The sequence below is a fragment of the Apostichopus japonicus genome, chromosome 13 (assembly GCF_037975245.1).
Source record: "Apostichopus japonicus isolate 1M-3 chromosome 13, ASM3797524v1, whole genome shotgun sequence".
Classification (NCBI taxonomy): Eukaryota; Metazoa; Echinodermata; class Holothuroidea; order Aspidochirotida; family Stichopodidae; genus Apostichopus; species Apostichopus japonicus.
Window position 1 is genome coordinate 18,021,697 of NC_092573.1, and position 14,528 is coordinate 18,036,224.

The following is a 14,528-nucleotide window of genomic DNA, read 5'->3' on the forward strand; positions in this document are numbered from 1 at the left end:
CTTAGTCGAATTGGCCGGGTTACTCTTTTAGTTCCGCTAAATCATAAAACCCATAACCATGGGCGGCGATCCTGGGGGGGATGGGGGGGATATATCCCCCCCATGAAAATGGGTGGAGGGGATGTAACACACCATATTCCCCCCACCAAATGCCAGGAATAAGAATATTTTCATGCCTTCATTTATGCATCATCGTGAATGTACGGCTCTTTTTAGCTTCATTTCTCGCCTATACCATAAACGCAGTGCGATCTTTTCAAATAAACCGTCTTTATAAAGCAAGAATAGTTGACTGTAGGCTTCATTGGCCCTATAACAACAAAATGTATTATTGCGCCCACGGTATTGATATAGTACATATATGCACCCTCATAGTATTCATATAGGCCCTATAGTAGGCCTACACACGTACATGTTCCCTCGAACAGCTGAGAATCTCATGTTACCAGGGTAATGCTTAATTAGGGGCGTCGGAGCGGTTCGCCGGACCAATATTCACGGCGCAAAAAAAAAAAAGGAGAAAAAGTAGCACTAAGAAGAAAAAAAGGCAAAAAATAAAGAACCAAAATGAAAACATACTTCAAAATGTGTTTCAGAAGATTAATCGGGTACAAAAACAGACAAGGGAGAATGCACAGAAGAAAAGCTCGGGAAGTGCCATTTCCTGCAATCTGGGAGGCATTTTTTCAAAATTTTCTCCATTACGCTACGCGCCAACCAATGGTGGCGCGTAGCGTAGTTTGACCTTCCAAACGTCCCCCACCCCCCCCCCCCGATGATTATGGTAGATGGCCACACTCTGATCTTCCGTACCAATCCCAAATAGCTTCCTACGCCCCTGTTAATACACGTACGTTTCACCTGGATGCCCTAGCAATCGGTACCTAGGAATGTAACTATGTGTAATTGTGTATTGCATGTGTATAGGCCTATAATAGCCTGCATGAGGCCATTTTCTTCATCGAATAATATAAAGAGCTCTCGAACATTCTAACGTAGCGCCTGAAACAAGATTGACAGGGGCAATTTTCCCAAAATAACACCCGAAATTAAAAAAAAAGTATTTTGGATCCTGATTATGAGATATTTCGGACATGAAATCCCTATTTTAAAGTTGGGTATATGCCGCTTGGAAACCTCGGCAAGTGCCGTTTCCGGCCATCTAGAGGGTCTGTAAATCCCAAAATTTTCTTGTACGCTTCGCGCCAACTCATGGTGGCGCTACGCTTAGATAGTCAACAAGGTCATATCCCCCCCCCCCCACTCGGAAGTACGGATCGCCGCCCATGCCCATAACGTTTTGTTCTTGTCAAGATGGCGTTTTGGAGGATTAGCTTTTACCAAAAATACTGAAATACGAAGAAGAAAGGACAAACAAACATAAGGGTGACCTTTTGTTCAAACTTACACAGCGTAGCCTATTAGGTTGTCTAAGTTGACGTTTAATTAGGTGAAACGTTAATTAGTGTGCAATCAAATATTCCCTTCCATTCTATAGGCTGGTACATCAAACTTTACAAAAACGAAATGGACAACTTAAGCTTTCGAAAGAAACTGAAATTAAGCAACATGTTGGAACGGTGTATAAATTTTGCCATATATCCTTCAAAAGGCTCCTTAAATTTGTTGAATTTCTAATATAGAGATAATGCAGATATTGATTCTTTTCGTTGGCTAAATGCTCTCGTTTGTTCTCTTTCATCATTCCCAACTTCCATATTGTAAGAGGGACATGGAACATCAACATAGAAAGTGCTGGGGGAAGGTGGTGGGGAGGGGGCTTGCTAACATGCAATCTAATTTATTCACAGAAAAGGATGATATCGTTTAAGTATAATTGTATTTGGAAGCTTGTCAAAGGGAGCCGAGCTCCTGCCGACCCTACTGCCATTGGTTTCCTCATCAGTGTTCAGCTTCTCCAAGCCTCCAACCTCTCACTCAATGAAAACTACAGTATGAAATGATTCACCGAAAGGTAACGAGGGTGGTATTGAGGAAGTTAACGTGCATATAGACTCCGGTTTGACCTGATTAATCCACTTTCAGCTTTGAGTACAACGAGCTTCTGTATGCTGCCGTGTTGGACGAATGTAACCGTAATAGTATAGTAGGCTAACCCATAGTTTTGAATTTCGAGAAACCAAAATGAAAAACAAAACTATTCGTTGGTTTAATTTTTTTCTCACTATTATGCCATACCGCGTAAAGTCTAGTCAAAGGTAAGTCAATTTTCGGCGCCTTGTTGATGATGGTAACATAAAAGCATATTGCGACCCAAGACCACGGTGGCGAGGGCCTTGAGTGATATAGGCTTTATAGGAATTATTTGGAATTATCCTAAAGAGAAACTGAATAATAACGATAAGCAAAAGAAGAAACATAATTTTCTTACGTATAGATAAAACACAACTTCAGCATTCAGTATGCTATCTTATAGCTAAAGTATTATAGTTACGATGACGTCATCTGTCTGCCTTTAATTCCTAAAACATCTGCTTTTGTGGAGATACAGTCGCAGGCGCCATATTTTCATTGTATCTTTTTTTTTATTATAAGGGGTGTCGGGGGGGGGGGGTGATTTCACTGTTGCTGTCATTACTTGTTTTTGTTTTCTTAACTTTGGATTATGCCTCCTCTTTGTCACTGTCCTCTTCCCTTTTAACCCCACTCTCATTTTTCAGACCAGTTTTAGACACATCTTTCTCATGACTGTTTTCATCATCCTCTGTACTCTCTGTCACATCATCATTTGATTCAGTCTTGTCCTTTCCATGTTCATGTGTTCCTTCTTCATCTTCAGATTCCTTCTTGGCCTCATCTGTCTCCCCCTCCGTCTCTTCATCTGTCTTTTGCTCGGTCTCTGTCTCATCAGGAACTACGAGCAGCTTTCCCCCGTCATTAATACCATCTTCTCCTTCTTTGTCAACTACTTGTTGCAGTTGTGTTCCTCCCTGTTGCAAATTCGAGTTTTGAATCAGGAGTTTGTGTGCATCGATCTCTTCAAGGTTCTGTCATCATTGATGAAAAGAAAGGGAAAATATTGGAAATAAACCTCTATCAGTATGTCTGTGCAAAAAAGGGTATGACGTAACGAAATGGGTGTAATTTAGCTATAGAGGTGGGGGAGAGGTTTAGGGGAGGGGGGGGGGGGGGGGCTCATGATCAGTTTTCGATGGACGATTGCTGTCTTGTTGTTCTCCCATTCTTTTCCAGATAACACTTCTTCTTGTCACATGTGAAAAACACGAACTTATTAACATTGGTTGATACGTCGTATGATGCAAACAAGATAGAATATAGAATTCTTATCTAAATTGATCTTTCTCGCTTGAAAACAAAACACACATCTACTATGATAGGTGCACTGACCCTTGGGTGTGGTTGCCCAATTTGGTTTGGGGCAGAAGCGATTTGCCCGATAAATGTAACAATATGGTAGTGCGTACTGGTGAGATCCCCCTCAAAAAAAAATCGACTTTTAAAGGAATGCCAACAGTGATGCATATCTTAAAATCGTCTTGGACACAGAAGAAGCATGGAGTGCGAGCTGTGTCAAAACTCCACTCAATATATATATATATATATATGGTTATTCGTGGTTCGAATCCCGGTGGAGGCTGAAAGTTTTTTCACTGTTCTTGATTTTCCAACTCATTACGATTTTCATTTATATATATATTATCAAGAACAGTGAAAAAACTTTCAGCCTCCACCGGGATTCGAACCACGGGCCTTCCACTCTGTACGCGGACACCCTAACCACTAGGCTATGGACGCTGATTGTATGTCCAGAGGTTCGAAACCGGTAAGGAAGGTCGTAATTCCACTGTAGGCATTTGTCACCTATATCGAACAATACTAGTTCTGTTTTTGGTGACATATTTTGCCTTACTCTAGAGATCATACATGATGCTAACCAACTCGAAATCATTTGTGATTCCTAAAGCCGGATCTCGAAAGAGATACTTTGAACAGACTTTATGTTAATGCAATGGAGGTAAACGGCAAAGGCAAATCAGTCTTGGCAATATATTGAAGCTGAGTGTTGCTGTGTATGACCTTACCTTGTCAAGCTGTAAAGTACGTATAACGTGTGCATTGAAAGAGTTTACATTTCACGCACGAGAAGTTTTCCAAAGCCTGCTTTTTTTTCGAAAACACTGTCTGAGGATATGTGTATACATGGTAATGAGCAATTCCAGTCAAAGGTATAGACTCGCAGTCAAACAATAAACAGCGACTTGGAACTAACCTTTATGAATACTTCTCGTTCGGTTATAGGACTTAAGTTTAAATGAGGTCTTACTGTTTGCCATGCTGACGCAGTGTTTGATGTTCCTGTTCAAGTTGTTTTTTAGTACTAACACTTTTTAATATATTGTACAAGTACCGTGCTTTCGATAACCACCCGGTTGTATAGTTTAAAATGCACTCAGTATAACTTGAGACTTGACAATTTAATTGATGCAAAGACCTAGTCGCCTCATGATCCATGATTTGCACACAATTTCATCGTGGAAAAATAGTCCTATATATGCATATAATACAGATGGTGTGCAGGCAATTCCCGACATAGTGACTCTGATCAAAAGTTCACATTTAGGCTGTGAATGACGCACTAAAAACTTGTTGTCTTGGCAACATTGACCATTTTGAATTATAGTAATGTTCTAATTCTGACTGAATGACTGTAATTTACCAGATTCGAAAAGCGTGTAAATTCTCTACTTGAACATTGAAATTACTAGTCTGGTTATGTGACGTCATATGAAGTCAGCTCTTATGTGGTAGTATACGACATTTCAAAATACCTTTGTTAATGACAAATTTAAATCCCAGCTATATGCTATATGGAGCAAGTAATCTGATATATGTGTACAAGTATGTGCCATGTGTATATGTCAGCTATGTATAACACGTCCAACGGTGTATAGGCTATATAAGCATCCCACAACTTCTATTTTGACGTCTTTTATATTGAATTCACTAACGTAGTCAATCGTATCGAAACAGATGTTAGTGATAATCACGTACAATACATACAGCTATGTTTGACGAATAAGGCTCTGTTTACATTGGATATGATTTCAAAAAACGCTTAATATACGCAGGTGCATTTAGGTATATAACAATGGCTTCAAGTGACTTTACATTGGCTTATATTTGACTGAATTTCAATTTAATTAAATATTGTTTACCATTCCCCTCTCCCCTCCCAAAAACAAGGCGTTGTTTTAGCTTCAGCATACTCAACTTTGAACTTGATCTTTCCCTGTTGGCATTTAATGCAGCAATGGAATGAGTAAAATTATATCTGGGCATAACCCATAAACGGCTGGATTTAGGCTGGATATACCCCTTAAACGGCTGAATTATGTCTGGGTATACCCCTTAAATGGCTGAATTATATCTGGACATATAGCCTGCCCCTTAAACGGCTGAAATATTTCTGGACATATAGCCTGCCCTTTAAACGGCTGAATTGTGTCTGGGCATACCTCTTAAACGGCTGTGACAAAGAGGGCAGATTATGATCTGGTTGTCTGAGTTTTTTTGTTTTTAAAGTTTAGCTTTTAATGAAAACACATTATTTATAATATACAAGTGATCCGTACTTTCTTCATTTGTGAACTGCGACGTTTTCGCGCAGAACTGAAATACAACGAGCTCACTGGTCAAGTGTGGACTAACTCTCTCCAAGCGTACACAAGCGTTTTTTTTTTCTTTTAAATGTTTCGGCTGATAAAACAAAAGAGATGTATTCAAAAGAATAGCTGGTTTCGTTTCACATTTTGTTGGTGTAATTTTCTGACAAAATGGCGATAACACCTATTTATTCTTCGTTTATCTGCAAATTAGCAAGGCCCGGAAAGGGTCATTTCCGGCGATCTAGGTAGTATCTTTACTCAAAAAATTTCTGTACGCTCCGCGCCAACCTGTGGTGGCGCTCTGCGTAGATAGTGTCGAAAGCGCCCCTACAGACCATTCTCGCCACCTCTGACCAATACCCCTAGCTCCGCCAATGGGTGGGGGGGGGGGGTGTATACCCATTGGTCAAACCCCTCACAAAAGCAGTTACTTGTATAGCCTTGTGTGTGGACCTTGTGATATAACCTGCATATGCCTTAGAATGCACATTTTCACGCTTAACATTTTATTTTATTTTCTATCGGGGGTGGGGGGATGCCTATACCCCGCTACACGAGAGTCGGCTTCAACGGCACCAGGGCCAGGCCTCCCTTGTTTTGTTTTGAGAACCTTTGACCTGTCCCTGGTTGTGAGGCTTTACAAATTAGGAAATTACACAGATTATTTTTTAGCATCAATTAAGATAAAGATACCACTTGACCTACATGTTATGTAGACATACCAGTTCTCATATTTCTTTGGACCGACTGAAAGTGACAAAGTCTAAAGTGTTACATTCTATTGAGTCTTAAGACCGCAAGCAGAGGGACGTATGCATTTTTTTTCTGAAAAAATAAAGCTATTTAAGTTTTGTTAAAAATAACAATTTTCGTTTGTATAAACATGCACTTACAGTAGTATAGTTTGTTACCTATACATTCACCCCTACTCTTCAATGAAGAAATAATTTTACTAAGGCTATCCTCTCCGTCCCTTTTAACTCTTTCTCCTTCCACACCTGTCCAAAATCGGGCGAAACGGAATAGTTGAGGGATTTTATGCCATCATGTTCGGTCCAATCTTCAAATGTCCCTTTGTCCCTCCAAGTTCCAACAATAACAAGGAAACGACCTATAGTTTCATCTTACGGGAACCTTATGGGGAAAGGAAGAGGTCTGAATGGGATATAGCAGGGCAACGAAATGGAAGTGCAGTGTCAGGCAGTGCATAGCGTGCAGGAATCGCAAACGCAATTAGACAAGAGAAAAGAACAGAGAGAATGTAATAGCTGATTTGGCCTACACGATCCAATTCATTTTATTTTTTAGAATTTCCTTTCAGGTAATATAAATCAAAAACAACTCTAGGCGAAAGACAAATACGAAAGATTACAAAATGGAGAAAACATCAAAAGGTCATAAAAAAATGAAAAAATAAATAGGTAGAAATACTATAGAAAAGACAGAGGAAAGACAGATAAATGAAAACAAATAAAAGTTCTCAGTGTACACGAGTATTCCAGTCGTCTCTATACTTATGGATGCAACTATATGCAATATAAGGCAGATAAAGGGATGGGAGGCGGAATGGAGTAATACGAGCCTTTAGGAATCATTTCTGCAGGTCCTTTCAGTTATCCACCATCCATCCAAACCTTTAACATTTTTGAATAAGCAACAATATACGGCACACTAACACCGTACGTCCTAAGGATAACTATATCAATTTTATTGTATGGAAAGAAACCAAATATCTTAATTGACTAAAAAGATCATACCACCAATGAGTTTTTAATGTCTTTAAAAGTTCATTTCGAATACTTAAAAGAAGTGTTGTTCATTCCAAACAGTTTTATTTTTATATTTATTTTACGTAAACCTATTGGGTATACAAATCTTTATGAAAACTGCAGGATTCAGGGACTGACTCAACTTAAAGAACCACGGGAAAGAACCATATATACCTGTATAAAACAATTCTATATTCCAGTGTGAGGACATTCGAAAATGTCGGGAAAATTGAAAATAGTTCACTGGAGACATTACAGTGAGTCGTTACGCTTTAAAAAGTGAGTCGAATTTTAACTATTCTCATAAAAACCCATCCTTTAACAAAAGAAGGATACTGCTGTTGTTCGTTAGATTGGATCCTATTACGGGGATCGAGAACAAAAAGGACAAGCTCACAGTAGCAGTATCACACTTAAAACCACAATCGATCAATGCCTAATTGATTGATTGATCAGGATAACTAACATCACTCTAAGGAAGGAAGAAAGAAAGTAGAGATCGATTTTAAATCATATGATTTCAAGCAATGTGACTTCCAACCTTATTATTTTTTTAAATATTTGTTTTTTAGAAGTATTAACTATGTACAAAATGTAATATCGAAAATTGTATTGTATGTTACTTGTTTTCTCCATTAGTAAGCCTCCAAACAATGAGCTTCGATATGACATGGTTTTGTTATAAAAGTATGATCTATCGAAACGCTCAAACTTACTGGTCTGGGTATAATGATTGACGAAATCATAATTGGTCTCCCTCAATTGATGCTGAGTTAAAGGGGGCGCTGTGCTAAAACTCTACCAATGTTGGTAAATTCAGGTAGATGAGAAGTGCATTTGAGAGGAGACAGGTAAGAGAACAGTGTGAAGGAAAGATATTTAAAGAATTAAAAGCAAATACCTCTGAAGCCGGGGTGATGTGGAGGGGTATCCCCCCCCCACCCACCCACCCAGTTCTGTGGGAAACCTTGACAAAGTACCCTATTATTAAATAAGGAGTTCACCTGTATTACCTTATAAAGGTACCCTGTTTTTTTTTTACGGAGTAATAATTTCAAATACAAACGTTATACTGTTCACCTTAAGAATGCAAACACAATTCTTTCACATGAGTAGAATATTTTTAATTGGAACGGTTAATAATGAAGTAAATAACGTTGAGACAAATTTGGATACATATAGTATCGAATTTCCATTGCGCTACCTATAAACACAAGTTCAAAAGTTTCAGCGTACAGGTCCATCTTTAAAGATAATGTATGATACAGAACTATACTGCAAATGAAAGAGATTGTCTTAGTCATATGGGTGGCATACTGCGGGTATCTGTTTCTTGTAAGTATTGGAAAGGATTTTCTGGTGGCAAACACAATGTGACACTTATTTTGAAGATAGAAATATTCCACACTGCTAGTTGAAACCCCAACTCATTAACTTCAGCCGTACACCACAATATCCTTCAAAGAGAAACGCAACATGGTAGGATTTCAAACTAACTATAAATGAAACAGTCCCACCTATACCTGAGCATCGGGTTGCTTGGCTGCTGGATTTTCTTCCTGCTTGTCAGCTGGCTGGGCCGGCTGGGCTGGCTGGGCTGCTTGTTCCTGTTTCTCTTGCGCCGGATTTGGTTGTGGATTTCTTGCCTGTTGTAGTTGTCTTTTTGTCTCATCTAATAGCCTTTGTAATTCGTCCTTTTCTTGCCTGAGTTGGTTGGCTTCATTTTGGATGTCTTCTTTTTCCTTTTTTAAGTTGTCTATTTCTGTATTCTTATCCTTGCATTCGTTTAGCTGAGTCTAAAGATGAGAAATAGAAATAAACATAATAAGCAAGAGAGAGAGAGAAGAGATAAGTCAAGTGAGTCAAATGAAGACACCGATATAGCTGTCACAAAACCAAATGAGAAATGAAAAATAAGTACGGCTTAGACCATGAGTCAACTTAACACAAACTGGTCCACGTGACGTCATATTTGCAGAGTGACTGCAAATTATTCTGAATGGAGAAGTTTCACCGGGTGGCTGACAATATGTCCTCTTTTATCAGGTAAAAACATTAATTGTCACCTGCACTATCCTTTAAAACAATACTTAATTGGAACTTAATAAAGACATTTGAATCGTTATTTACAGTATATACGTGTACGGATTGATGTACGGTATACTGTTAGCCACCGGATACCAGTTGGTTTGTTGTGAAGGTTAGATCCTGTATAATTCTCAACAGACACTAGGCTATATGTAATCATATATATCAAAAGACGTGTGTTACTCTCAGTGGCGGAGCTAGGGGTATTGGTCAGGAGGGACGAGAATTGTCTGTAGGGGCGCTTTCGACACTATCTTAGCGGAGCGCCACCACAGGTTGGCGCATAGCGTATAGAAATTTTTTGAGTAAAGATACTCCCTAGATTGCAGGAAATGACCCTTTCCGGGGCCTTGCTAATTTGCAGATAAACGGAGAATAAATAGGTGTCGTCGCCATTTTGTCGGAAAATTACACCAACAGAATATGACAAATGTCACTAGGTATATGAGAGCGTAATAAAATAGTCAAAAATCGCGAATAAGTAAAAAGTAGTGAAAAGCTGAAAAGGGCGCCAGCAGTCCATTTGAGTCCGTCAGGGGGGGGGGAGGCATCCGCCCCCTGACTGTATATATGGACGCTCCGCCACTAAGTACGGTAAGGGGATGTTGGAGAACTGGCTGAAATGAGGCAAGTCATTGGCCTAAGACGAAGATCGCCGGAAAAGACACTTTCCGGACCTGGCTAATTTTGCAGAAAAACGAAGAATAAATAGGTGTCATCGCCAAATTACACCAACAAAATGTGACAAATGTCAACAGGTACATGAGAGCGCAATAAAAAAGTCAATATTGCGAATAAGTAAAAAGTGGTAAAGAGCTGAAAAGGGCGCCAGCAGTCCATTTGAGTCCGTCAGGGGGGGGGGGGCATCCGCCCACTGACTGTATGGACGTTCCGCCACATGGTTACTCTTGATCTACTATCCGGTTCCTCACAGTCCTCACACATTCTTCCCGGAACTCAATCCATCCAACACCGGGCTCACCTCTTCCTCCCCAATCCCCGCACCAACCTCCTACTCCAACTCAAGCCAACCTTTCCAATGTTACTACAATTGCCAATCCTGCGCATCACATGTTCCAACGTTATACAGTATATACATCACAGAAACGAGGTTGGTATACGACTGATCGAAAATGTCACATAGGTTATACCAGGAACCAGGAACTGCCACGTACAAGCTCCCACTTAATCATTTTTGTTACTAGCCTATACGGAACAAGTCACTGCATAAAACGTTGTAAAGTTGTACACAACAAAGGAAGCCAATAATACATTCTGTAGACTTGAATACTCTTTCAAGTTTACTCTCAGTGCAAGCAAATATATAACTTACAGAATAGTCAGCAGGTGTTTTGCTGAAGGACTCCTAACACACAGTATATTGCAGCATATAACGATTGCTATGCACACTGGCGTAACACCCATATATCACACATTGGAGATCTCGTCTGGTTTACCAGCGGAAATGAGTGGTATGAATGTTTACGTGGGTATTTAAGTGATCTTATAGACACATTGAACCGTGCCAAACGAAGATAAAGTATGGCTGTTAGGTATGATGCTAGTACAGTGAGTTGACTTTTACTTAAGTATTTTAAACCAACCTTATCATCATTTGGGGAGTCGGGGGAGTCGGGGGGAGTCGGGGGGAGTCGGGGGGGGAGTCGGGGATGAGACCACGCTGTTTCGAACTTTGTCCTCTGTGAAGTCAGATTCAAAAATAGACCACCAACGAGGTGGTAGATAGGAAGCTATCAAATAGTGACGGTCCACTTCTTACGAGTAAACGTACTCCTCCTCTCCCCCTCCCCTTCCTTAATATTAGATAATGCCCGATGGGCCTGTTTTGAACGGGCCTAAGTTGACGAAGGCCTATGTCAGTGCCTACAATTATAACCGTCGTGGCAATTCCACTCTTCACTACAGACACACCACGTCCGTATGCCTAGGCTATATTGTTGGGAACGCGAATGTCTAATGGGATTGGGGGTAGGCTATGTTATTTCGTCCATTGGAGGGCTCAAAGGCGTCGGGGTAGAAATTTTGGTAAAATGGGGGATGTAAAATAGGTGCTATACATTGCAATTTGTGAGACAGTGAACGATAAAAACGAAATATAAAAAGCGCTGTTTAGCCTTCTACCACACATATAGTGGATATTTAGGTACAGCACATCAGACTGTTTTTTTTTAAATTCAACCTGCCCCGCCCCTCCCCCTCCCCAAAGTATACATGGTGGAGTCCATGATGTAGCCTAGAATGCATCTACAGTTAATAGGGAATAAATGAAAACATTTCTAGTAGGCCTGTTTACTGACTGACAGTACGGCCCATGGCCAGTGGCAACGAGATTGTTCAAGTTATTTTAGAAAAATTCGGTATTTAACCGTAAGTAAGTGACCTACGTCAGTTTCTGGGGCAATGCCGCTCCTTTTAACTTATGATATCCTAATGTTGCTTGATTTGGAGGTTTAAGCTCACCTGCAAATTATTTTTTGTCGCTTCAAGTTCTTTCACTTTTCCCTCTAGACCGTCTCTTGTTTCTCTGTTGTCTTTGCGTTCCTTTTCCAGGGTAGCTTCACACTGTTGCTTCGCGGTGTCACTATCAGCTAGTTGTCTTTGAAAACCAGATGCTTCTTCCTGTTTGTCCCTCACCTCGTAGTCTCTTTCAACTAATACCATATTTTGGTCCTCGAACTTTCTTCGAAGAGTACTATATCTGTATCCTAGAACGAATACCGAAGCTAATAAGACTACCACAAATATATTACGGAATGAACCCCCTCCTCGCGATGACATTGCACGTGAATCCATTTTGTGAAGTTATCTGAGCTCGCGATTTTTTGAGTTCACACAATCTAAGGTCTTGAATAATGTAGGCCTATGTAGCAAAGGGTATAATGACGTTCTTACTTCCAAGTTAGACCTGTACAACAAATCCTTGTAAGTTGTAGACTTGGTTGCAGGTGCACATACGATAACTATGCGTTTGTACAGTGTTTAGTATCGTACTTACAACTGTTGGGATCGTCCTATACGTTGACTTACGTACAACGCGTATTGTAGACGAATGTAAACTCGAGATATCTTTACACGTTTACAGAAAACGGGAGAACTGTGTTAGAACTACAACATGTCGAACAGACTTCTTCTACGACCTTTGAGCGTTTAAATCACTTCCACGTTTGCAAAAACCAATGAAGCATGGCATGCATCAGTGTTAACCAAACAGAGTGTACAATGAGTATGTCTATACGCACAGCAAACAACTCCTGCTGTATAGTAATACAATACCGTGAGCTTACTACCAACAGGTGGATCCGACTGTCGTGGGTGTGAACTTTTGTGAACATGTATTCCCATATTGCGTATTGATTGAACAATATACGTGGCCTGTGGTCATGTGTAGCATATACAAAAGTAATCCTTAAAACAGAATGTACCCAGTGGACTTTTTCTTGCCGTTTTCGAGATAATAATAACTGATATTATCACAGGTTGTAACAAAAACAGGCATAAATGAATTTGAAGCAGAGCGATATGATGACATAACTGCACAACTACAATGATTTTTTTGTTTTTCGTATTTCTTCACTTTACTGTTGTGGCCTTGCATTTGACAGGATTCCAACTTTGCTTCAGAGGATGTGAAGTTATCAATACTGAAATGACCAGGGGCGGAGACTTGTTTCAAATATTGGGGGGACATTTGCTTGGGTGCAGGCGCGTAGCAACTCTCATCCCCAAAATTGTTCGTGCACTTCGTGATATTTATAATTATTTATATTCGTGATATATATATATATATATATATATATATATATATATATATATATACATATATATATATATATATATATATATATATATATCTATATATATATATATATCTATATCTATCTATCTATCTATATATATATATATATATATATAGGCCTATATATATATATTTATATATATATATATATATATTCCTATTTTCCTTCTATTTTTTATCGGCAAACCAAATTTCATTACGGATGCGGTCCGTCAAAAAAAGAAAAAAAAAACTTTCGGTGAAAGTCTGTGACGTTTGTTGGTGTTATTTCGTAACAAATTGTGACGCGGTTAGACAGGCGCGTAGCGAGGAATTTGCCAAGGGAGGGGCGAAGCTTGTTGGCAAACTTAGTATCGCCACCATGCGGTTGGCGCGAAGCGTGAAAGAAAATTTTTGCCGAAAATGTCTCCCAGATCGCTGGAAATTGCACTTCCTAGGCCTTGTAAGTTGCATCTAAGCATTTTCCATTTTGAAATTACTAGCGATATCATCATGAAAAAAATCCATAAATATGCTCAAGGGGGGGGGGGGGGCGGTCGCCCCTTCGCCCGCCCCTTGGCTACGCGCCTACTGTTAGAAATCTTGTAGGAAACAGGTCAAATGGAAACCCAGTGAACCTATACCGATGTGGATCATAGATATGTGTACGTACTTACACTCATATACAAGAGATGTACATATATTATGATATTAATACGGAGTGACAACTTGCTATACGGTCACATGTCACAGAAACGACCACGAAGTGTCATATACCTCATGCAGCATGTGTTGGATGACGTTCAGCCGCCGCCTAGTATGATTTGGATAAATAATCTTACGCATTATTTTCTATTTATAGCCACAAATAACGATGCCACCAAATATTGGAGTGATATTAGATACTATATCCCCCACCTAAAATATTGGGAGGCATGTGCCCCCGTCCCCCCATGCATGATCGCCGCCCATGCAAATGACTGTGGTATATCCATACGTTAATTTATCCCCAGTAATTTATATCCCAATGACTGTAGTATACCCATACGTTAGGACATCTCAAGTTATCAATACCACAATGACTATAGTGTATTCATATGTTAATGTATCCCAAGTTATCAATACCCCAATGAATATAGTGTATTCATATGTTAATGCATCACAAGTTATCAATACCACAATGACTATAGTGTTCATATGTTAATGTATCCAAAGTCATCAATGTCC

The 14,528-nt window shown here is 39.6% G+C and overlaps 1 protein-coding gene across 1 annotated transcript; it reads right to left on the bottom strand.

Annotated features, from left to right (window-relative positions):
• Positions 1–2,571: 2,571 nt before the first annotated feature.
• On the bottom strand, positions 2,572–12,784 carry LOC139978291 (uncharacterized). Its single transcript, XM_071988357.1, has 3 exons — positions 11,987–12,784; positions 8,941–9,213; positions 2,572–3,008 (listed from the first exon to the last, which is right to left on the bottom strand). The coding sequence occupies exons 1-3, from the start codon at positions 12,317–12,319 to the stop codon at positions 2,625–2,627; spliced, it is 990 nt and encodes a 329-aa protein (XP_071844458.1). The 5' UTR covers positions 12,320–12,784; the 3' UTR covers positions 2,572–2,624.
• Between the last annotated feature and the right edge of the window lie 1,744 nt (positions 12,785–14,528).

Bases quoted from the DNA above. Each gene is read 5' to 3' on its own strand.
- LOC139978291 (XM_071988357.1), bottom strand. From the start codon at position 12,319: ATGGATTCACGTGCAATGTCATCGCGAGGAGGGGGTTCATTCCGTAAT. The intron at 9,214-11,986 runs GTGAGCTTAAAC...TCTCATCTTTAG, and splicing joins CGACAAAAAATAATTTGCAG to ACTCAGCTAAACGAATGCAA. The intron at 3,009-8,940 runs GTATAGGTGGGA...CAATGATGACAG, and splicing joins CCAAGCAACCCGATGCTCAG to AACCTTGAAGAGATCGATGC.